Genomic DNA, 25,270 nt, shown 5'->3' with positions numbered 1-25,270 from the left:
AACACTGTATATTCCAAGCTTTTTAGAATGAGATAATTATCAGACATGAAAAAATTAATAAATTAATTGTGTAAGCATGCATGACATGCTTATTCACATGAAAAATGTGCAAGTAGACGAAGTTAAAAATTAGTCTTTTTTTATATTGAGTAATATGGTCTAAACCACTAATTTTGCTGAGGGACTGCTGATGCAATCAAAGACATGAAGAATGTAGGATTCAGACAGCTTTACTTTTCTTTATTTTTCTCTGTTGCTTAATTCCCTAGTGGTGATAGAGTGGTTTTGAGAAGGAGATAGGGTAGGATGAATTGTTGGGAAATGCAAGCATTTATTGCCTTCCCAGAGGAAATACAAATGTAGGAAAACAGATTACGCTGAAATTCAGACGGAAGAGACGTATGATGGATAAGTGTTTTTCCTGGATGGTTGCAGAGGTGCGTTAACTGCTGTGCTCATGATTTGCTTCTGTGCTGCAACTTTGGAATAGGTTTGGCAAGCCCCAATTCGAGGATTTGTCTAGAAGTCTGACACTTAAAAGAAAAGGAAATGAACTGGAAAAAAAATACTAAAGCACTACTGAAACAGTAAGAATTTGTAGTTACAGGTTTTACATAAATTAAATGTAATTTATTTCTTTTGTCAAATTGTGTTTAGTGTCAGCTTTATAGCAAAAGATTACTAAGCATTGGCTTGATTAGGCTGGAGGTTGTTTTTTCATTTCCATAATGGGATGTGTAGTTGGTTAATGGTCTGAAAATTTTATATACATACATATACATATGTGCATGCAAGCATACAAAATGATTCTACACAAGAAAATTAATGTTACAAAGTTGAGGACACAGGTTTTATGTTAATGTATTATTTTAATTCAAACTCCTTGTTTCAAACTCCTTGTAAGATTTTCTGTTAATCCTGAATTGAGGTGAGCACCTACAGAACGTTATTAATAGGCTTGACCGTGGCGTCTGTAGATCGGTATGCCTGACATCTCTGATGGGAAAATGAATAGAAACTGTTAAAAAATAGAATTAGGAGGCGTGTGGGTAATTGCAATATAAGGAGGAAGATTTATGTCTTACAAAGATGATAGTCCTTCGAATGTATCAAAAGTATATGGACAGCAAGATCCAACAAGATCCCTCACCAAAAACTACTAAAGAAACTAAGCAGCCCTGAATTTGTAGAGAAACTCTTCTCAACAACAAATAACTAACAGGTGGTGATAATGAATGGTTATTTTTGTAATGGAAAAAGGTTACCAACAGATCCTTGCAAAGATCTCAACTTGTCAACGTGCTCAGAAATGATCTAGAAAAGGGATGAAGAGGGACAGAAAGGTTGCTGCTGCTGACCTGATCTCTTTAGGGTAGTAAAGGAGGAGGGCTGCCTGCAAAGGGTTGCAGAAGGTTCTTAGGACACTGAACAACTGATGACAAAGTGGCAAAGGAAGTTAACGTGGATGGGAGTAAACAGGTGTACACAGGACAAAGCAGTCCTAACTTTACAAATATAATACTGGGCTCTGAGTTGACAACTACCAATTAACAACTGTTTCTCAGTGTTATAAAAGATACTTCTGTGGCAGGATCAACTCAAACCCCAGTAGCTCTCCAAAGGGAAAAGTGAATGTTGTGTTTATTAGGAAAGGAGTAGGGTACAAAACAAAATGGCCTGTTGTCCCTCTGTGTGAGTCCATGGTGTGCCCACTGAGGGAATACCAGGTAAGCTGCTTATTCTCACCCCTCTGGAGGCTAAAGTAGAGTTATGGAGCTTGCCCTGTATTTTTTACTATTCCCTAGGTGTCTGTTATTGGCTGCTATCAGAGAGAAGATACTTGGCTAGAAGGATGTTTGGTCTGATCTAAGATGGCAGTTCCAGTGTGTTTAAGATGCAAGAATAGCTCTAAATTTCAGAATAATAAAAAAAAAAGGCTCTTGGAGGCTGAATTTTCAAAGTAAATGCAAAATTTCTGTATAAGTTTTTTCGTCTGTTTCTGAAAGGTAAAGCAAAATATGCACCCATATAACTACAGCAGTCCCAACACCACATGTCACCAGGTTGTTCTGGTGCCATGGGAAGAGGCTGGTGGAGCCACCTCTGCTCCCAGGGAGGCTGCTTGCTCTCCTGCTACTCTGAACTCTGCTGGGGCTCCTGCTCTGTTCTGTGTAAAATCCAAAATGAGTGTCCCATGGGGAGTATTTGGGGAATCGAGGGTGCAAACACCAGCCTGGCTGCATAGAACTTTAGCAGCTCCCCGGCACTCCTGGCATGGAGCTCAGCTGCAGCCAGGACTTGGCCCTGCAGCGCTTGTTCTCAGTTACTATTTTGTCAAGCTGCCAGAGTGCCCATAGGGAATGCAAGCAGGAAAAGGGAAACAGGGATTTTTAAAATTTTTTCTTTTTTACTGCTTGCATTTCATCTAAACATGAACAAAATGTTACGAAGAAAAGACATCAGAACCTGATGCTTTTTTTTCTTGGCTTCATTCCCAAAGCCTAGAAAAGCTTAATATGAGGCCTTACGGGCTCTTGCCAGCTCTCTTTGATAGCTTCACGTCTTCCTGCCTTGTGAAGAAATGAATGAATGAATGAATAGCTGCTGTCATTTGAATACAACATCAGGAGGATAACATCAGGACCAACGGGTACGTTTCCAGAAATGGCTTGTGTAGGAAGGAAAGCACCACTTGCGAGTCATTTCTGACATTGCTGCCAGGATATTTTATTCTATTATGAGGAGCACATGAGGATTGTGTATGTAGGCCCAGTATCTCTGATAGCAAAGAAGTAGTCTGAAACAAAGAAATACTGCACGTCTGCAACAGTGCATCTAGCTCAACTCCTGTGTTTAGAGCTTTGCATACAGGAGAAATGGAATTGTTGGTAGAGAGTTTTTCCTGCAAATAGTTATGTGCTGAGCATGTGTCTTTTGCTTCTGCTTGGGTATTTGTATGCTTCTTAAATAATTTCTAGCACTTTTTTTCATTTTTCTTAATAAATAAAAAAGTAAGAAACAGCAGCAATATAGCTTTTGCAATCAGAAAATTCTCTGTGGTGGAAACAACATGTTATCCCTAACATATTAAAAGATTTGGCTTTACTTAAGATTTTAATCCTCCAGACTAGCGATTTGTTTTAACACTGTTCTTGACTTCAGGCCCATAGGACCTTGGATAGTAAGGTTGGTGGGGCAAAGCGCTCTCTTGCTGTGCATTTGTGCAAAGTCTGGAACAGAGAAATGTGGGCCCATGATTATGGCTCCCTGCTGCAAGGAGAATGCAAACAACTAAGTATAATGGTGCAGATTTTCAGTGAGATTATTCTTCTGACAGATGCTTACTATAGTTTATAAAACATACCATATACCTCTAGCATACTATTCATTTTGAAAATATTAAAAAATTAAGCCCTCTTATTACTTTAGCATAGGATAAATAGGCCGCTTTTCATCCGTCATTTTATTTAATATGTTTAATGAAAACATATGAGATCATTGAGATTATAGAAATAGATTTGGCAGCATTTTCTTATTTAGTTGGATGGAGACCTGTCACTTGGATATAGAGCTCTCTACACCTCTAATAATAAGTTATTTGCTTTCTGAAGACATGGTATTACCGACTCAGGGCTGCATGAAGTTTGCATTTCTAAAATTATGCACCATATTCTACTCTCTTATCCTAAGAATCGGAGTCTTCTGTGGATGTGCAAACACAAAATTGGTGGGTATTTGTTACAATAGATAGATTTGTTCCAAAGTTTCTTTCACTTCCCATGTGCAATTTTGGTTTATGTGCCCCTGTTAACTTTTGAGAGTTACTGTGGGGTTTTTTGTTATGTGTTTTTTTTTTAAAAAAGTAATTAATGATCTTAGAGGTTCATGTGCTATGCTCCATTGATCTGGACTCTACCAGAGAATGTAATCACATCCCAGGCAACAGCAGTGCTAGTTCCCCTGCATATTGAATATCCAAAGCTATCATAGTTAATTGTGCATTTCTTGGAAAGGATATCAAATATTATGGGTGAGGATTGCAGCCAATTTTCAGCTATTAGGCCTGGCTTGCAAAGGAAGTTAGAGGGAGGTTACGAGTTTATCAGTATTCTGGCTACTCTACTAATGCCCTGCAGCAGACACGCATACATTTGGCACTTTGTTCGCCTTTGGACACCCCTAGTATGAGATACTCGATACCAGTTCGGTGCCCTGCTGTAAGACTGACCAGGGGTGCCTTTGTGTGGGACCCTGACGGGGCACTATAACATGCAGCCCATCTTCGCATGCTCAGAGGCAAGCTTTCAGAGACAAGGGTGCAACCTAATACATAGGTGGTGGGAGATGGGCTAGCATCTGAATAATCTAGTCCTAGCATCTGTCAGAGACTGGTTATGGAAAGAGATGGTTTGGGGACATAATCAAGTCTTAACTTTTCTCTTGGCCTGTCTCACTGCCTTTCCATCTCTTGGTAATGTGCGCCAGCTCTGAACCAGGAGGCCTGCTTCTTGAGGCTGGAGGTACAGGTTCATCTCAACGTTCATTCAGTTTCTAGCTTTGCATTTCAAGTAAAGGCAGGGATTTTGAAGCAGTGACATATAGCCGCTAAGGACAGTATCATCCAGTACCATCGTGGTGCCAGCTTTGCTTACTTCTGGTTATGTCTAAGAAAAGGTCTCTACCTCTCCATCCTTCCTTTGAGTTAACTTTTCTTACAAAGGTCTTAGCACATACATTTCATATCCCTTGAATATCTGATGTATACTATTGTGTTCCATAGTGCCTCAAATTTCAGATTTTATTATTACCTTGGTTAATATAATTTCCATTTATGTAAGAAGCTTTTAATGAACTGTCTTGTCATGTTGTCATAAACACCTTTGCAGTAAAACGTCAGTTACCCAGACTTTTACAATCACAGCGAAGTTGTTCAGGATGCTTGTATTAGAAAATAGCATGACACCTCTGTGGTGGTATATGGATGCACTTGTAACTTATGTGTGGACATTGTGTCCAGTGCAGCAAAGTAAAACCAAGCTGAAGACCAGGATAGAGGCTTCACACAACATTCACATGTAACATTTCTTTGGAGCAACATGATAAACATCTTAGGACACTTAATACTGAAATAAGAATTTCTTTTACGGTTTAACTCTGAAGCTGTAAGCTGTACTGATCATGAATGGTTTTGCTGGTGTGAGGAAATTGGTTATAAATGGCAAGTAATTGTGTCACCAAGTAACATCATTCGTGACACCCCTTGTAACCATGAGGGGTCACAGTTCTCCAGCTGCCAGGCTTGGCAAGTACATTGAGTATCAGCTCAAGATTCAATGGCAGCTTTAACTATATAGCATTTTGGATCATGAGGTTCTTACGGACCTTGAAGAGTGACTTTTTTCACCCTCTATACATATTCGTGAAATACAAGACATCTGGGAAGGTGAAATTCAGTTCCAGTGGGGTGCAGGGGGTAAAAACAGCACTGGGAGGGGGTGATGCCTATGTTTCTGCTGCTATCTGCTCAGCGAATATGAGCTGTTTTATGTCATAAGCCTATGAACTGTGCAGTCCTGGCACAGCTCGCCTCCACGGCCACCTTGCTGTGTTGTATGCCCTTTATACGGCCCCTGCACCTCCCATCCCTTTGGGTATTGTAATTGCGATGGCTCAGCTGCAAATACGTTTGACAGTTCTTGGTTGCAGAGGAAAGAGTTGGATTTTCTCTGTTTAGAGTTAGACTTAATAAGCATGGGAGATTTTGTATATATTTTCATGCTTCTGTGTTGACAAATGAAGACCAGGGTTACCCAATAGGAAGTTTAATTTTTAGTAGCTATCAATGGCTTTACCATCATTAAGACACATGAAAATGTATTTTATATTATGTGCATGTGTGATTCACAGTTCTCTTGTTTTGGCCAACAGATTTCATGCCAGGGAAATACTGCAGAATGTGCAAGTTATTGGGATTTTTTTTGTTTGGGGTTTTTGGGGTTTTTTTGGCTAGAACTGGTATTTAGTGTTAGCATGCCTGGATACCTCCCTGAGGATTAATTTATCAAACACTAAATAAAACATGTCTTCTGACTGTTTTCTTTTTCCTAGTGTTTATTTTCCATGCCAATAGAGAGGTTACTTTTTTAAATAGAAAGTGGAGGGAAAGCAAGAAGAAGACTTAATAGGAGAAGAAAGATGCTGAAGAAATGAGGGATGGGGAGATGGTCTATTGTGCACCAATCTATCACTTTCTCTTGGGAGAATAAGGAAATGACTTGTCTATAAAATTCTCATTAGCCTAAAATAAGCAAAAATCTCTTCTGGAATCTTATTAGGCAATGTCAAATTGAGTAATAAAGGCTTGCTTTTAATGAGCTCCTGAGGACACTGGTTGAGCTTTAGCACTACTAAACTGTCTCTCACAGTCTGTTTCCCTATCTTCATGATACTGCTCTGTGCTGGGATGTCTGGGGAAGAAAAAAAAAAGGGTCATTTAACATTGTTACTAGATTTGGAAAAACAAATGGCTTCCTGATTGTCAGCTTGTGCACGTGCCAATAACAAAATCTGCTATAATTTGCCTCTCTTGTTACTCCAGTCCAATTCCATATGAGGATGTTTGTTTTGGAATTGAATTTCTCTCTTTCAAATTACATGAGCCAAAGGTTGGTTTATTATATTTGAAACTGAGGTGCTCAAGTAAGGCATGAACAACATTGAAATAAAGTAGCTAAATTGCTAAATTAGAAGTGATTTCACTTTTTTATCATCATTTTTTGTGCAGGAATGGCTCAAGTCTAGAGAATCATTTTGCCTTTATGAGGTGACCGGGAGGTAATTGGCAGTTTCCACTGCATATACAACAATTGACCAACTTCAAAGTATCCAGTGGTTTGGTTTGATTCAGATAAGCAACTTTCAGCTTGCATGTTTGTCCAGGACTTATCTGAACTATTTTGGTTGAAGTAGGTAATAAGAACAAAACCTACAACTAACTGGAAGTTAATATTTTACATTAATATAACACCAACTTTTCTTACAGAAAGAAGCAGGAAGGACTAAAACATTAGGACACACTCCTTGACTGATATGAATCACCTTAGCACCATTAAAATTGATGTAGACCACTGATATTTGACTTCCTTCTGTATGTGGAATCCTAAAGGTTTTCCTTATGGGTATATGTCATGGGATCAAATTTACCTATTAATGTCAAATATGTTACTTTTCATTTACTCTGTAGAACATTTGCACGGTTTTTGGGTTCCTGTCTTGAAAACCTCCTCTGTAGCCCTTTCTTTTAAAGCGTTTTTTTTAAGCATGTGTTCAGGCAGAAGCAAGTGGATGGCATTTAAGTGATTGGCTAAGCTCTGATCTATCTTGATTTATTCTTTTCTCCTGCTCTCCCTTTCAAATGGTGAATGGAGACAGTAAGTTAATGTCATAATATTTCAAAAGGGAATTAAAACAGCTTTTAGGAAATTGAAGTATGTTCCGCTATACTCTGTTGTAGAAATTTACATCAGGGACTTTGCCTTTGGACGTGAGATATTCAGTGACTGCTACTTTCCAAGCCAAATATGGTGGACCTTTATCTATGGGCGAGCTACAACAGCTTAACTGAGTTGGCACATGGAGCGAGGCAGGTTTCACTCAGCTGAATTTAGGTGAGGCTCATAAACTTCGATGCTATGGGTAGGTGTGCTAGGAAAGTCCACGTGTATGTTTGCAGGGGTCAGCTGAGAGATTTGTATATTGAAAATGAGGTTCAGAAAAACTAGTTGGTATGCGGGCTTTGTTTCTTTTTCCTTTTGAAGAGTATGTAGTGGGTGTAGCTCTGGGGCATCCAAAGGGCAGAGTGTCAGGGCACACCTCTGGTCAGAGACAGGTTAAAATCTCACCTGGAGATTGTAAAGCACTTCCTTGCCCTCTTTTCAGTTTGCCTGACATTCAGCCTTCCCTCAGCTCTCACCAAGCCTGCTTGTGTTACTGGCTAACTCTCCCCTTCCTTCATGCTGTTCTCCTCAAGTGAGCATCTGCTGAAATCCAGCTCCCGCTGTGCCTCGCATTGGTGCTTGCATGATGCTGCTCTGTCTCCCTTATTCAACCTGCTGGCCTGTTCTAAAGCTCGAGAGTGATCTTAGTATCTCCAGTGCTTCTGAAGACTTTTCCATCCTGATCTCCGTTTCTAAACTTCCCTTTTGCTGCCTGCAAGCTCTCCCTGCCATGGTTACTTCTGGCGTGCTGTCCCCCAGTGCTGACAGCACCGAATATCAGTGACAGAAATGGCTTGTGGGCAGATGGCGTTTGGTTCCTCCTTGCTGCTTTCCACAGGGGCAATGGCTGGTGCTTCAGGGCAGAGGATTTTGTAGCATAGCTTGGATATGCACTTCAAGTGAGAGCAGCGGTGACTGTGTGGACACACCACTTTCATGGTTTCTCAACCAGACTAATCCTTTAACTGAAAATTTCAGTTTAATACGCACATCTGTACATACAGATTAGCCCTGGGTCATTAGCTTTCTTAAAGAGGAAACATTTTAAGTTAAAGAACATAATTGGTGAGCAAATATGCATGGTATTTTGCAGTTGCTAGTTTCCAACCTTGCCCTTGATTCTGCACATGGCTGAAGATACCAGACCCATCTGGTAAAACATCGCACAGGTATTTAATAACACAGCTTATTCCATCTTGAGTGCCCAGCACATGTGCAAAATCTTTGTCAGAGTGGGACCAGTATGCCAGTATGGCCTGGGCTTCTGCATCTCGACAATCCTAAAACACATTGAACAGGCTCTGCTATTCATCAGGGTTTGCAGTGAGCAATAAGTGAGACTGTGCTGAAAGATTAGCTCTGTGTTTTTCATAATGGGACTTCAAAATGCCTAAGAGGAGTATAGGGCTTCATGCTTCTCTCTTGACATGATGGTCTTGTGTGTATGAGAGCTCACACTGAACTGTATTAAATAAGCTGAGAATCTGAACGTTTCTTTATTATTCAAAATAACTTCACAGGGGCTTTGCTACTTAAAAAAAATGTGAGATTCAGATGTATACTTTGTACCTTTCAGTATTTGTCAAAGATTAAATTATCACAGCCAGCTATTAGACTACTGATCAACTCTTTAAAAAAGCATACCTGTTTCAGCTTAGGTAAGTGAAATAGCCACAGCATCTGCAAATTTCTCCTGTGTTGCTCTGTATTTGGTCTGAAAAAATTTCTGAATACTGAAGATCCTGAAGTACAAGTCTTCTGTTGTTTAAGATCTTAACTGGAGGCAGTTAACACATTTGTAAATGATCTTTATATATTAGGTTTCCTTTAAATTTTGGGTTGAATTCAAAATGATTTTGTGGGGATTTTAAATTCCCCAGCAGTTCAGAGCTGTGACCCTCAAGTTTTCTTATACAGTGGGCTCAGAGATTTACTGATGTAGGGCTGATAACTTGCCTTTATTTCCAGAAGGGTATAGCCCAAAGCAGTTCGGGACAGTGCACCCTACACAGCAGAGAATGACTTAGGGTAGCTGCAGAAGTAGGGTGTGGAAAGAGAACGGTGCCATGGACATCGTTTGGGTGTAGTTTTATGCTCGGTGACTCTCTTTATTTGTCTGTGTTTCCAAGTGTGTGGCAAGATTCCTGTTGGTTTCATGGGCTGTTTGATCAATCTCATTTTGAATAAAATAGACTAGTAAAAAACCCTCAGAGCAATAAATGGAAAAAGGGCATTTTTCCTGAAGAAAATGGGGTATGTGTTGCTTCTAAAATGTTTTTTTCAGAAATACTATAGGTCTCCAAAGAAGCTAATTTTGAATTGAAACAATTTTGCATTAATGAACAAACTCTTTTAAAACAACTATATTTTATTTCTGCTTAATATGTCTTTTCTAGTTTTGCTTTTCTGGTGAGTTAGTTTATTCTTGTCTTTGTGTTCCTTTTTGGTTTTCGCTTTTGCAAAATACCAGAAAACAGTGAAAGTGTGGGAAGGGAAACTAGTAGGAACACATAATAAAAAAAAGTGAAAATTAATGTGTGGGGTTTTTTTTTTTTTTTTTCAAAATGGCTCAATGAAACTTCATTTTGCACAAAAAATGCATGCTGATCCTATGCACTGGCAAACCAACCTGTTTTCTGTTAACAATGTTGTCATATAACACACAAAGAGTCATAAAGCCAAACCCGGTGGGACTCCAAAATAGTCCCCACTCAGAGATTCACCACCCGTACAGAGGACCTTGATGGCTTTTAGTTTATGTGGATGTTGATCTTTTCTGTCATGAAAGTGAAAAGGTATAAAGGAAGGGTAGCTCTGCTGATGTCAGTTCATCCATGCTGAGCTGTGCTGGCTGAAGAGCTCTCCTGGGGGTTTTGGTTAATGGATGAGGATAGCAAGGCCAGGCTGGATGATGAACGTTTACAGCTCTTCTCTTATCCTCTCTTCTCCCTCTCCCCCCTCCAGTGCATGACTGGCTAAGCACTCTTGAATGGACTGCAGAATAAGCACTGACATCCGTTTTTAGGTAAACTGTCACTAATTTTAGTTTGTCTTGAACTGTCATGGTCAGTAAGGAGTTTGGCCAGTCACGCATCAGCAGCAGATGTCCGGGACAGTGGTGCTGCCAGCCCTCCCAGTACACGATCCTTCTTGTCAGTCCCAGCTGTTAGCTCTACCTCTTCTGTCAACCCAGGGGAGAGGATAGGTCGCATTTAGGATGCTGCTCTGTGATCCTCATCAGCAGCCTCCCACAAGATCATTGTGTTCAGCGGAACTGACGTGCTTCTGTCTCTTCTTCTAGATTGCAGTTTTGGAGGAAATACATACAACAGCTCTATGAAATGGCACCTCCCTGGCAATCCCTGTGTTACATACCAGTGCCAGGTAAGGATGTTAGCATCGTGCTAATTGAGTTGTGAGCTTTTCCCATGAAATACTGAGCCTTTTTTTATCCAACCCAAATAACCTGAAATATTTTATACCCAAAGCACAATATGGACTTTGCATTGAAAGTAGTTTAACTCCACTCAGACGTGGCCAGCTATAACCAAACATTCAGAATGATAGGTTTTATATGACTTGAGTACTGTGATACCCAAACATTGCTGAAGGAGAGGTACACAGCCATGCCATTTCCTGCTGCCTTGACCTTGAAATAAGTCCTTGTTTTTTCAGCATGCTAAGCCTTTTGTGAGATACAAATTATTATTTTAGTAATGGGTCACTTTTGTGCATATGTGTCCATGGGTTTTACCTGGGATGTTCTTTAAAAGAAACCCACAACCAAATCTTCTTTTCCTGGGCTCCTATACTGTTACCAGGGTTGCATTTTTGGTAGCTTGCCTATCTGCAACCATAACATTTGCAAGATTGTCCATTTTCAGACACAAACCAAGTACTTATGTAGGGAATTTTGGTTTCTGTCTGTGAATAGGTCTGCTATTTTTGCTGACAATTTGATCTGGTTTTAATAATAATACTCAGGCAGATAATAAGAATTGCAGCTGTTGGAAAGAGGAGAGGTGAATGAGTATGAAGAACTTACACAAAAGGAAAAGAGAGTTTCAAGATTTTTCTCTTTTTCTGTGATACCTCTGCTCTATAAAACCCACCCACGAGAATGAAGTTGGAGCAGCAGTATTCTGTATCGTTGCACTTAATGAAAAGATACAATGTGAATTTAGATACTTTTATCACTGTTCGCTACATGAAATGAGCAGTTCTATTTTTGCCTGTTTCAGTGTCTAAATGCAAAACTGGTTGATCCTGTTTACCCTAGATCCACATATTTAAAAAACAGGTTTCTTTGCCTCCAACTGCAAAGCTGAAAGTGGCAAAAAAAAAGTAGCAGCCTTTGGTGCACAGATCCTCACACCCAGATTTGTTCAGGACAACTCTTAACTTCTTGAACAAGAAGTACAGGAAATGTTACTTTACTAATACTTATCAGGCAAAGCATCAAAGATAAGCGTCTCCCCTCTACAGAACAAGATGCCTTTATCTGCTTTCTAAGCCTTTTTTCCTCCAAGGGGAGAGGGATGAGAATGCCTTGCTTCTGGCCTGTTTTCACCAGAGCTGCATGGCAGATTACTGAGGCTAAGGATTCCTGATAAAGCAGGATTCCTTTTCCTAAGAAGGTGCTTGGTTTCTTACCTGATGCATTTGAAGGCAAATCCTGTGTCCGGAGTCAGGGAGACTCAAGTGGATCTTTTGACTGTGGATTAACCTGGAATCATAATACCAGGCAGCAGGTACAGAAAGAAAAGAGGTTTTGAAATCCAGTTTTGAACTCCACAGCATGCGCCAGACTTTAATTGTACCGCTGGTAATTGTGGATTTTTGCTTGTTAAAGCAACCACAATGCTAACAATAAACATGTCTGATCTGCTTCTTTTTCAGGAAGGAGTGATAGTAGAGTCAGAGGTACAGTGTGTTGTTCATTGCAAAAACCCTTCCAAACTCATGGGAATGTGTTGTCCTGTGTGTCCAGGTGAGATTTCATGGGAAGATGCTGTTTCACATGTGCAAGTGTTTCTAATGATAACCATCATTACCTGGGGAGGGTGCCTCTAACTTCTTCATTATACTTGACAAGTTACTAAAATGTGGGCCAGTGCCTCAAGAGGCACTAAATGACACAAGAGCATGCTTAATATTTTTTTAATAGAGGACATGCAGACTAGGGGGTATCCACAGACGTATTTATATCATTTTTCAGAGAGTCTGTCAGCTGGTTTTGCCTGGCTGATGACTGGGGTTTTGTTAGAATGGGAAGTATAAGAGGAATCCTAAAAAAGGAGACTCACTTTTTGAAACGGAGTAGGAATATGTTGCCTTTGTGAAGCATGGTGGCAAAGTAACATGGTTTTATAGGCTAATTTGATTTTAACAGAAGTTTTGTAGGTAAGCACTGCTCCATTCGTGATATAATGGGTTTATTATATTCTAATGAGTTATAATTTCTGCCAACATCTAATTTATATTATATTTATATTATACTTGGGGAGTAAGAATGAGTAGTAAAAAGCAAGCAGCTTAGCAAAGTGTTTCAAAGCCACTTTTGATGGAAGGCCTGATTTAGCCTCAACTTCATTCGTGCAGATATATCTGCTGGAGAAGGATGCTTTCTTTCTCCCAGATATCTTTGCAGGAAAGATATTTGGGGGTTCTCAAGGCCTTTGAAAAGGCTTCAGAAGTTATTTGTATCGGAGAGGATGGTATGATTTACTTTTCATATTGTCCTATGGTGGGGTGTGTTATAGAGAAAAGGCAACCTGCTATCCTGAACTAAACTTATTCAAATGCTGTTTTTTCCAGGTTGTATATTTGAAGGAAGACTTTACAATGAAGGAGAAGAATTTAGGCCTGAAGGCAATAAATGTACCAAGTGCTCTTGTATTGTAAGTATTTGCCTTTTGGCATTGTGTCTCCCTGCATGAACTTCAAAAGGCACATTATTATTGCCATAACAAAGAAAAAGTATAAGGAATTCAACATTATTATGCATTCTTCTCTTGGAGTTTAGGTTTCTGTGGAAGATTTTACTGCACTAATACATTATATTGCTCGTATTCTGAATTTATAATTTTTTGTGACCTTACACTGTACTCGGATAGAGCAGGATATTTGGGAGAGGGCTGATGTGTTAAATTGGTGCTTTTTTTTTTTTTTTTTGTGATGGGATCATGCAGGAGGAGGCAGAAATCTTTCTGGTTTTCATCTATTGATCAACATTTATTAGATGTTTCTTTAAACTGATCTTTCACAAAGATTCCTTTCAGCTATATGCAACAAAGGCCTTTGCTCTGAATTACTGAGCGAAAGGATGAGGGTAGCCTTCTTAGGCTGTCCCAGGTGGATTTTTCGCTTGATGCTTAATGAAAAGGTTATAGTCTGGATTTTACCCTTGACTACCAACGATATAGAGAGGAAGTAATAATTGCATCCTTCGGGTGATAAGCACAGGCTTCTCTTTCACTTCCATTAGGTTAAAAGATAATGCTGTGTGAGTTGGGGCAGATAACTTTGACTTTATTGGTGTGATCTGTGAGACGAGTAAAATGCAAAGTTCAGATCACTGCTTTTGTTGCAATCGATGGGCTGGTTATCAGCAGAAAATGCAAGGCCAGGGAATTTTACATTTCAGTAGAATGCCAAGAGTTTTGTCAGTACCAGACACAGCTCTCCCGCTTCATGAAAATAAAATAAGGGAGAACAATAGAGTAAAAAAATTAATATGTATTTATACATAGGCACATATATTTAATGAAGCTGCTGCAAAGAACTTGTACTGTTTTGTGGGAAAAAAAAATCCTGGTAATCTGCAAAATTAATTTACACTAAATCTTCACTGCTCCTCTGGAGAATTAGGCTGCTCAAGTAATTTTGTTTGGGGTTTTTTTTAAGTTTTAATCCTGTAATAATGCACATATGGAGTCACATATGTCACAGTGATATATGCCCTGGGCTCCTGCTCTGCTGAATGCCTCCTGTCCCAGGCTGAGGAACATTGCTCCCTCTCTATTCGGTGGGTCCCCTTCTTGCTTCAGCTGTAAAGTACTAGCTTTACACTCCAGCTTTCCTTGGTCATGTTCCTCAGGGGAAGGCAGGTCTGAATGGTTGACAAGTCCGTGGAGACATACTTGGGTCTTTTCTGGTTATGCTTTGCTCTTTCATGAATACTGTACAGATGTTGCCTATTGCCCTGTTGTTGGTGTGCCAGTATCTCCTTGATCAACTTTCCTTGGTTGCCTAAATAACAAAAGCAACTTCTCTGGTGTGCCAAGAAGAGCATGGGAGGTGGGAGATATTTAGGGAGAGCAATATAAAGAAATATAGGAATACAGAATACAGGGTCAGGCCTGAGGGTCTTTCTTTGACAGTTACCAGTCTCAGCTACGGTAGAAAAGGAAACATATCAGTTACTGATAGTAAGACATTTAAACCCTCAAGCAAGAGGCTTAATGATTCCTTCTGAGAAAGAAGTATGATAGTTTTGGTTGTTAATGACATCTGTATAAAATGTCCAGCTCTAATTCTGAATCTTACCAAGTGCAAAAGAAATGCCATCTATGTGTAAGCCACACCTGACCTATCCCCTTCCCTCTCTCTGCAATGCCTTTTTTTACCCTCTTGCCTGTTTCCTTCAGAATTTTGGCCTATGCTAATTCCTATGTAAATTAAATTCAAAGGAAATAACAGGGGCACCCTCAGGGCTGTGACAGTGGTTTGCTGCCTGCTTTATCCATTCCCTGTTGGCAGTGGGTCCCTAGTAAATCTCTTACCTAAGCAGTTGGGGGATGCCTTATTTAAAGATAGGTGTATCTAGTCATGCAACGTGATGGGAAAAGGCTTGTGATGTGCTGTAACTTGTGCAGGCTTTAACAGATGAAAGGTAGTGCCTCACCCCAAATTAGATTTCTTCTGGATTTCAGATTGTAATTATTTAGCGAATCTTTTGCAGAAATGTGGCAGAGGAAGTGGCACAAATGACTGCCAAGGTATTTTGGGGGCGATGGGGTAAGGATTCAAACCACTCTTACATCAGGGTGAATTCTGCATTTTACTTGGGAGCAAGCTTTTCTAATGGTGGATTATTCTGGTCTCCATAGGCCATCACTGTCCCAGAGATAGCTCAGGGTGGGACTACAGGTAGCGTTGAACAGGAAAAAAGTAAAGAGGGATGGCTGTGGTTTGTTTTCCTGGAGAGATGCAGGGCTGTCCTGCACTCACTAAATGTATTAAAATGAGGAATGAATTACAAAAAAAAAGGAATTTTACCCTTGCAAAATGATGTCCTCAAAAGTCAGGACACATCAGCAGGCCTGGACTGTGGGGCTCAGTCTTTGGTAGTTCAAATTTGTGGTATTTTCAGCTCAAAGTGCCGCCTGTTAGATACTATTGAGCTCCTAAAGAATGCGAAATGGTTGTTAAGATGTTATTTTGCTGTTGTTTTTAACACGCATTGCTTGTGCAAATTAGGACAAAATGGGGATCTTAGGAGCTGGGGATCCCTGTCTCTGTGGAGCAGGCTGGCTGACTGCAGGGCTTCCCTTGCACTCCATGGCCCTGAAGGGTAGGAAAAGCAACAGTACGGCTACATGTGCGCGAGTCGTTCGGTCCTTACCTGCCATGTGTTCAACTTGTTAATATGGGTTCTGTTTAAAGCTACTTGTAGTTCTAGTTATTGTCTACTGAAAACTGGACCAAACCCATCAAACTTGTTTCATGGAGGTCATTGAAACAACCCATTAGCTAGTAACTTTTGGGTTGCTACCGAGCCAGGCTGCGCTTGTGACAGTGAGGCAGAGATGAAAGGCCCTGTATTCCATTACTGCTCTCCTAAGCGAGCCGCTCCTTGGGGTGACTAAGATTTCTTGCTGAAAATGAAAATATATCACCTCTCACTCAGTGCATATTGTCTGTCAGGAATGAGTGAGCTGGCTTTTACTGACTCAGTTTCTCTGGGGAGAGGCATTTGTGTAAGAAAGGTGGACAGGATAATGGGGATCTCCTCACACCCCGGCTGAAACCCAGCTGTCTCGCAATAATTCATCTGTCTGGCCTGTTCCTGCTTTTCATGATAGGCCAGTGGCCTGTTCTAGAGAAATTTTGGATATTTTCCCTACCATAAGCACCTACTTAAATGAAGGACCGGCTGCTTTAATCAAGTGTTATTTCTTAGATACTACTTTTATGAGCTCAAGAGTGTGTTTCTGCTAGCACAGTGAGAGCACTTGGCTTACATGTTTCCTTTCCTACAGCCTGCATTAAAATAGTCAGACTGTGATTATCTTAAATGTTTTCATTTTCTCTTTTGATGTAGCTTGTTTGGGAAAAAAAAAATAGTGGAGAGGGAAGGAAAGAGAGCCAGGGAGGAGAGGAGGTTTGGCAGGAAAGTGACCTTGCGTGAGAGCAGTAACCATGGAGAAGCTTATCTTTAAATGGTAGTATCCAAACTCATAACTAGCCTCTTTTGACTCACACCGCTGTTACCCAGACCATGGGCGCTGCGCGTTTCGGCATGCGAGGCATGCAGCGGTACGAGGTACCACCATGCTGAGAGCGCACAGCACTATGGAGACGCCGCAGCCCAGGACCTGTCTTCCTCCACACCCCCGCGGGGAGAAGGGGAGCGGACCCGCTCGGGAAACGGTTGGAAGCTGGATTACGGCATTGCTGGGATGGCCGAGGGCTGGGAGTGGGAAGGGTTGCACCGTCTGTCTGTCCTGCAGGGAGGCACGTCATGGGGATGATGGGTGGTCACGCACGTTTGGTCCCCAAGCGGCATCGCTTCACAAAAGCAATCCTGAGCTCTTATCTGCTCTTCCAAAACGATTCAAAGCAAGTGAAACCCAAATGGCTGGAAGCAGAGCATGGGGGGCCCTTGGAGAGCTGAATTTAAAAGCAGCCTCTGCTCAATCTCCTTTGCATCGTCAGAGGCTTTTACACTGCTGCTCAAGTGTGCTCAGAGGGACTCAAGACACACACAGCTCCTGGTCTGCAGGTGTACTTGTGGGTCTGTGCAGGAAATGTCTTGTCATTTATGTTCCTGAGTGCTAGGGTGCAAAAACTGCATAATGAAAGTTTTGCACAAAGAAAAGGAAATCGCATCGAGAAAATCTGTTTCTAAATCAATGAGTAACAGGCGTTGAAACTGTGATAAGTAATGAGAAGCTACATATGTTAGTGTTTTGGACACTGAGGGTGGAATTCATCTTGTCTAGCTCCAGCCATTCAGAAGTAATCTGTCTCGTCTGAACTACTTATCTGGGCTTCTCTTAAGTTAATGGAGAGAGAGAGGTGGGATGGATTACTCTCTGCAGATGCCTATCTTCCTCCACTAACTGGGGGGGGGGGGGTGTGTGTGCTACGAAACTCCCTGGCCTCTGAGATGGCTGAAGATAGCCAAGATGGATCCTGCCCCTGAAGTCAGCTGGGAGATAAAACACCCTGATACTGCTTTAAAGGCTTGGTTTAACAGATATTGGGAGCTGCTGAAATACGTCCCACCACAATGGACTGTCGGGGCGGTACTCCAATCTATGGGGAAACTCAGGGGAACCTGCAATTAAATGTATCCTCAGTGAAGTTTGGTAGCAGAAGCTATGTCCAAATTCAAATTTCCATCCTCAGTGAAGTGCCAAATGCTGATCTTCCCTAATTTCCATGTACTCCAGCTCCTTTGATTCAGCTCCAAGATCCAGCAGACACTTCTGCCCCCACTTCAGGGGCTAAGAAACAGATGCAAAGAGTTGTAATCAGGGTTGGAAAAGCAAAGAGTTGGTCTTTTGGTAGGAGGAGTGTTCACTTTCTCAAAGTTAGTGATGTAAGTAGAAATGGTTGGCTTATGGGTGGATGCAAATGGAGAGCAGTAAGCATTCAGAAAAGGCATATGGAGGGGTGCTCACTGTGTCTCTCTGGGAACCCCCCATACATTTGTCTGCAGATTTTTTGCAAGGCTAGAAAGTTTGCTTTTCTGACTGGCCTAATAAAAACACAATCTTCCAGGCAGGTAAAGTAATATGGCTGTGCATGTTGGTGTGGAAGAGCAAGGGCTTGTTATGTGCTGAACTTCAGCAAGAAAAATAATGTGGCATAGACACATAGACAGTGTCCTGTTATTTATTCTTTCTTTATCTGATTTTCTTCAGGCTTCAAAAAGTATACCCACTTCCATAGGGATTGTACACTACATGTGCCATGTCTGAAATACTAAATTCTTTTAATTTTGGAAATATCAAAGTTAAAAAAAAATAGTTTGGACGTTTAAAAAAAAAGTGGTCAAAAAAAAAGTGAGGTGTTTTTTGTCATTGGCAGGCCATTTTAATCTTTCTTTTGATTCCTCAAAAATGTAAAAATTTTGTCAAAAAATGTGTCTGGGAAAAAGTTAAAAATCTTTTTAATAAAAGTCATGGAGTAAAGTTAAAAATAAAATTAATCATAGTTTTTCTGAAATACAAGTGAGCTCTTGAATACCAATGCAAGTGGGCATAATTCAGTGTTAATTATTCAGTGTAAATGATTTATATTCATAAGCACTTCAAATCTCAGAGTTTAGAAAGCATCTTTCAGTGGCAAGGTCTCATTTCCTCCCTCTGTGGATATTTGAATATTGTCTTACATCTCTCCTACCTGCAGATCTTCCTAGCTTACCTAGTCAGAGCATGTTACTGGCTCAGGCTGCAGAAACCCTTCGTCATGCTTTTAATTTTGGTGAGGATTGAAGGAGTCTTTCTGTGCAGCGAGACTGTGCCTGGTTTGGGTACATTTCTAGGGGAGCAGAGGCATTGAGCAGCTTCCTGAAGATTTAGGTGACTCTTTAAGAGTCACGAGCCTAGAACATACAGCATCTTTCTCATATCACTTTCTTCCTCAGAGCTCTTTGCTCGCCCCTCCTGCCCTTCAGGACTCAGTTCAAATTTGCCTTCTGTGGTTCAGCATGGTCCATGCTCTCCTGGCTGTGCAGTCAGAGGGCTCTACCTCTAGCTGTTCTTCTCTTTTCTTCTCCATCGTTTTGCACAGGTAGCACTACTCAGTTGTTATTTCTGAGAGGGCATCTGTGGCCACCAGTCAAAGATGAGTGCCATTGTGCCATAAGGACATGTATTCCTGTCCCTGAGAGAAGAAAGTGTGGCAGAATGTGAAGAAAGATAAAAGGCTGATTTGGCAGATTTCTGCAGGGAATTTTTCCTGCTGGAAAGGAAGGGTGGAAATGCTGATGAGTTGGAGGAAGGAGCTCTGCCTTTATAAAGCCTGTGTTTGGACAGAGACTGTCTTTCCAGTTTGATGATCCAAGATGGTATTGCAATAATTAATGAATTAAGTGACACTAGAAGCATGAAAGACTTAAAAACTTTCTGGGTACCTGAAGGGCCTAAGTAAATGCTGATTAACAGCCCCCTCCAACTGTGAACAACCTCTTGCAGTACAGAGAAAAAGTGTCCAGGACTTGTTATCATTTAAAGGAAATAAATGCACAGAGCAGGGTGGATTTTGCACTCCTAAAGCATATAAAGAAAAAAATAATGCAGGTTGACCATTTTTAAAGGGTGATAATAAAGGCTTATACCTCGAGTGTAGGTTTATGTAGTTCTTGAGGGCAAAGGAACAGCGCTTCTGCTGTCAGGTGGCAGTCCCTTGTCTCACTAAACTCTTCCTAATTAACAGGCTGAGATTGATTGTTCTTATTGACAGAGAAGAATTAAGTACACAGAGCTTTAACAATAAAGGAGAGCTGTTAACAGGCAGCCTCTGATGAGGGGACTATTTTTTATTGGCACTGGGCTGCAATGAAGACTACAAACATCTCTGCTATAACTCACTCCTTGCAAAGGCAAGGAACTATCTTGGAGGGAAAACAAAGCAGTAAGATGGCAGAAAACAACCTGGTTAGAGTAAGCAAACAAACAGACAAAAAAAAGAACCTGCTTGCCAGCAGGGGATGAAAGGGTTGCACGAGGTTTCAGAAGTGCCCTGCAAAGACAAAGGTTTTATGAGAGATGGCTGTAGCACTTCTTGTAAGTGGCTTCAAATGGGAATGCGTGTGGCATCTCATGGGAACACTTGTGTGCAGAATTGATTTGGGTCTAAAAGATTCCCACAAGTTGTGGTAGGAAGCAGTAAAAGCAATAGCTTGTCAATTAACAAAGCCTTTGTTTGCCAAACATTTTATGAAGAGTTCAGGACCCTTCTGGCTGGTATTACAATGAAGAAGAGGCTGAGAAGAGTAGGAGTGCTTGGCTTTCATGTTTGTCACCCTTTCAGTTTAAATAAACTTGGGTGTCACAGGTTTGGGGGTTGTTATTTGATAACAATAGTTAATGATTTTAAACTTGCACACAGCCTTCTGTGTCCTGAGGCAAGTTGTCTTAGTATGCACAATATTGCTAAACACATTTACACAAGAGAGCTTAACTAACTGTATAACACTTACTTGTTTTTCTTTGCCTGATTTTCAAAAGAAAAAAAAAAAAAGATTAAAGATTGGAGGCAATACATTGACACATGAGAAGCTTCGGGTTTTAAGTTTTTTCCCCTCTCTCAAGTCTGACCTCTGCATCACTTTGGGTACCGTATTTCTTTACTTAATTAATGGCTGTGGCTGTTGACTTTGTTCATATTTAATGTCTTTTGTACAAGATGTAAAGTGAAACTTGCGATCATTAGGTCTGAATTGCTGTTGAGATCTAGTGTGATTGCCAAATTCCATCTTGGCTTGCTATTAGTCTGCCTAAATTCTCCTTGCTCTTTCCAGTGCCTTCTACAGTATTGCTTTTGTTTTCTGCCCTGGAAGCATTTTGTGTTGATAAGGGAGCAAGTTTCCTACCCTGCCTGATAAACTATTCTCCAGCTGGGATATGTGATAAATTAACATTTCTTACAACAAACCAGTCATATAGAAAGACTCCTTGCATTCCATCAGCTTTTTAAATGTTAATGAACATATTTATTACTTTTGTTGTCTTAATAATGAGACGCAAACACCTTGGATAGTCAAGGGGAGGAAAATGGTACCCAGCAAACTATTTTCAGGATTGTGATAGGCTGTAACTTTTTTATATGACTCATCCTCTTAGGCTGAGAACGGGATAGGCAGAATAATTCATTGTCTGTCAAAATAGACATAGGAAACAGAAAAGGGAAAAAAAAGTTCTCTGAGACATGACAGTGATTTACTTATTCTGTCTTTAACCTCTCAGACATAAAATTTGACTAGGAGCCAACTATCATAACATCTTTGGCACTCTGCTGTGGGTACCTCAATGTGAAGAAAAGATGCAGAAATCTTTGTAGGCACTCTAACCTCGGACTTAGAGTCAGCAGTGGGACCTAAGTCCCCAGCTTCCACTGTAGATGCTTAAATATGAAAGGTGAGTCCTTAAAAATGCTTTTTAACTCTAGTGATAGAAACTGCCTGGATGTCTTAACTTTCTTCCAGGAAGTTGCACTCTCACAGTACCTAAGCTTCTGTCCCAAACATGACTAGAACACCATTAAACTTGACAAACCCAAGCTTCATTGAAAACCCAAGAAGTTTTCAGCTCTCTGCCAGAGGCTTTGTAATAAAGCATTGAGATTTTCTACAGAAAGCAGATGTGTGAGGTTTTTTGGGTTTTTTTGTGTGTTTTGTTTTGTTTTGTAAAATGGAGTTTAGTGGCATTACTCAATATTTTGTGCTAAAATCATTGAAATGGAAATTTCTTTATCGCGCCTACTTGGGTGTCAGAGCCAACGCAATTGAAAGTGTAAAGTCCAGATTTCCAGCAGGCTCAGATCTGATGTTTGAGGCGCCTGAGCCCAAAAGGATTTGAGTAGCTTGCATGCTTTGTGTGGTTTCTTTTCCCTTTTTTCTTTTCTTTCTCCAGAACACAGCACCAGGAGTTTTCTGAGAGTAGGACAGAAGCTAATGTGCCCTTGCCAATAATAGCTTTCTTCACAGGAAAAAACAGAGCTGGCCTCGGCTTTGGGAGCATAACAATGAGGAGAGTCTTATTCCTTTTACCATCCTCTGCCTTGTACTCGAATATTCAACATGCTGAACAAAAATTTGAAAATCAGACAGCGTACGTGAAAATAATTAATTCCAAGTGGTCTAAGGATTCTGTGCTTTTCAGCGCTCCATCTGTTCTCTGCCCCCTCTCCTAGTTGCAGCATAACTTTGCTTCTCCTGGAGGCAGCTGAATAGCAATTCTTCTTAGCAATTTTAGTTGCTGATGCACTATTTATTCTTTCAGCAGCCAGCTAACTGCCCTGCTCTCTGTCTTTTTGAGGTCCGTTTTTTTAATTCCCCAAGGTTCCTGCAATTACCATTCCTCCTCCATCTAGGTTTTTCAGTGCTGCACTTAAGCAAGTATGGGTACGTACATGTCTGGGACCACGCAGGGAGGGAAAATCCTATGTTTATTATATCCTACTATCCGCTGCTCTTTGTAGTTGGCATGTACTTGTAAAAACATCAGTAGTACCTGAACAGTGTCTGCTACTATGACTTTGTCTTTTTAACCGTGAACCTGATTCTAACACAGTATGCATATTATAAAGCAGCTAAATGGGAATAGGACCCATAAAAGTTGACACCTGCTGGAAACCAAGCCAGGGAGGCATTTTCTTTCCCCTTGGTTTTGTTACATTCCTTGTGGTCAGCAGTAATAGCTCTGCCTCCTGAAGTATGGGCTGTGGGGTTTTACGCCGTGTTCAAATGGGCTTCACTTGAAGCTTTAGCATTTATGGCATTTGGAGGACACATTCTTGCTTTCTGAGTATTCAGCAGAGGTAACAGCAAGCAATTATATAAAATGAGGAGTAAGTTACAGGCTAATTTGAGGGCCGGGAGGGGGGTGGTGGAGGGGGAAGAAACATGCTCGTACATCAACAGAAATATCATCAGCCTGTGTAGCACGTTAGCTGTTGTTCCATTTCTCTGAGTCACACAAGAGGCTAATAAGGATACTACTAATACATCTAATGACCGAAAGTACTTTTTGCAGTTTTTGTAATGAGTGCCTCTATTTCTAAATATCTTACCCGTCTGCCTCTCACTGCTGTCAGTCTCCAGGAAATCCTTTATCTCAGACTTCCTTCAAACTTACAGAAAGAGGTGGCAAATTTCCCAAAGTTGACATGGATTTTGCTTTCTTTTTCCCTGATACTGCTGTAGTGAGTAGCCCGTTATACTCTGATTATAATAAATTTTTGATTCCAGTCTGATTTTTGATGTAGGGCAATTGGTTTCAAACAGAGAGGATGTTCTCTTCTCAGGATGTGGCAAGGTTTAGCAGAAGGGAGCCAAGTCATGCTTCGGCAATATTTTTTCCTTCGTGATGTAGTGGTTGCAAAACAACGTGTAAAGCGTACAGTGCTCCAAGGGCAGCAAGCACAGCTCAAACTCACTGGGACCCTGGAGCTGCTACAGCAAGGGAAGGTGCAGCTTGCCCACAAAAACCCAGGGGTATCCAGATTGTACAAAGATAAAAATCTGCAATTTCTAGCTCCCCACAAATTACTTCATCTCTGCTTTGTTTTGAACTCTATATTTTTCTAAATACTTATGTTTATTAAAGGGGGGAAGCATGCATAAGATGTGTCCTGGAAGTGGGCAGATGAAAGCAAAGGCAAAAAAGGAATTAATAATTTCTGATGTACAGGATTTATGCAGTATTTGTGTTCTTGCAAGCAAAGTAAACCAGTCATACTGGGAGTAGGAGCTTTAAGTCAGTATCACAAAAAATAATTTCTAAGATCTCATTTGAAATTCATATCAACTTTTATCAGATGGAAGATTTTCTCCTAGGGATGACACTTGCCCACAGAAGGAAAACTGAATAAAATGTAGCATACCACACATGCCCAGTCAGAATAGCCTGAAATATTCATATCTAGAATACCAACAAGCATATTTGTGGTTCAACTACAAAATAAATAACAATTTAATATTATTACATAAAAATTATTTAAGTATCCAGCATCTGGGTAGTGTACAATAGTGAATGTATTAAAATCTGCTTCCCCGTTTCCCCAATGCTGAACAGTAATTTGGATAAAATTTAGTCTTCCATAATAGTTTGCAAAATTACTGGTTTAATAAATCAGAATCAATACGTTGAAAATGTGTAGGAGTGTGACGATTTGTCTTCAACAGCCAGAACACCAGAATGAGGATGTGTCAGCCCCATGAAATACTACCAAGATGTTTCTCTCCAGTCTGTTGACAGAAATTAGTTTGGGGTTTGGGTGGGTTTTTTTTGAGGACTCAGAGTTTCAACATTTCAGTGCAGAAAAGAAAGCAATGAAACAAAACAGGATGGAAATTTTCAAACGTGGTAAATGATGATTGTGTTCTTGGTTCCAAAAAGCTAAATGGCCTCAAATAAGGCGGTGCTGAGTAGCACCACCTCATGCTTGAGTGAGAAAGGCTTGACAGCACTGGCTTTGAAACCCTGGCCCTAGGGAAGAAGTTTGTTCTAGCCCTTTTAAATCCAATTGCATTTAGACTCAATGTCTGCTCCTTTTATCTGAATTAAACAATGCTGAACTTAAAGGTCACAAATATTAAAATGAATGTGGTTTTCTGTGATAAAATTGAGATAACTTTGTTTGTAAAAATGGAATCGAGGAGTTGGGTTGGGTGGTATAAAAATGAGAAACTAATTATGCCCACCGCATAATTTTATCACCTATTGCTAGAGCGCTGTCAACAGCAGGCTACTGTCTTTGGGGATGGCTGTGTGCTGCCTCTGAATTTTGGAAAACAAACTTGGTTTTCAAGTAATCCT

At 40.6% G+C, this 25,270-nt stretch overlaps 1 protein-coding gene across 1 annotated transcript in view; it reads left to right on the top strand.

The window, feature by feature from the left end:
- BMPER (BMP binding endothelial regulator) overlaps positions 1–25,270 on the top strand; it is a 146,351-nt gene that overhangs the window by 25,193 nt on the left and 95,888 nt on the right. Inside the window, exons 4-6 of the mRNA XM_086468291.1 lie at positions 10,798–10,880; positions 12,396–12,486; positions 13,314–13,396. Coding sequence (XP_086324417.1) covers positions 10,798–10,880; positions 12,396–12,486; positions 13,314–13,396 — 257 coding nt within the window. The remainder of the gene's footprint in view (positions 1–10,797; positions 10,881–12,395; positions 12,487–13,313; positions 13,397–25,270) is intronic.

The sequence above is a fragment of the Leptosomus discolor genome, chromosome 7 (genome assembly GCF_034619465.1).
Source record: "Leptosomus discolor isolate bLepDis1 chromosome 7, bLepDis1.hap2, whole genome shotgun sequence".
NCBI classification, from domain to species: domain Eukaryota; kingdom Metazoa; phylum Chordata; class Aves; order Leptosomiformes; family Leptosomidae; genus Leptosomus; species Leptosomus discolor.
This window is presented reverse-complemented; position numbering and strand designations above follow the sequence as displayed.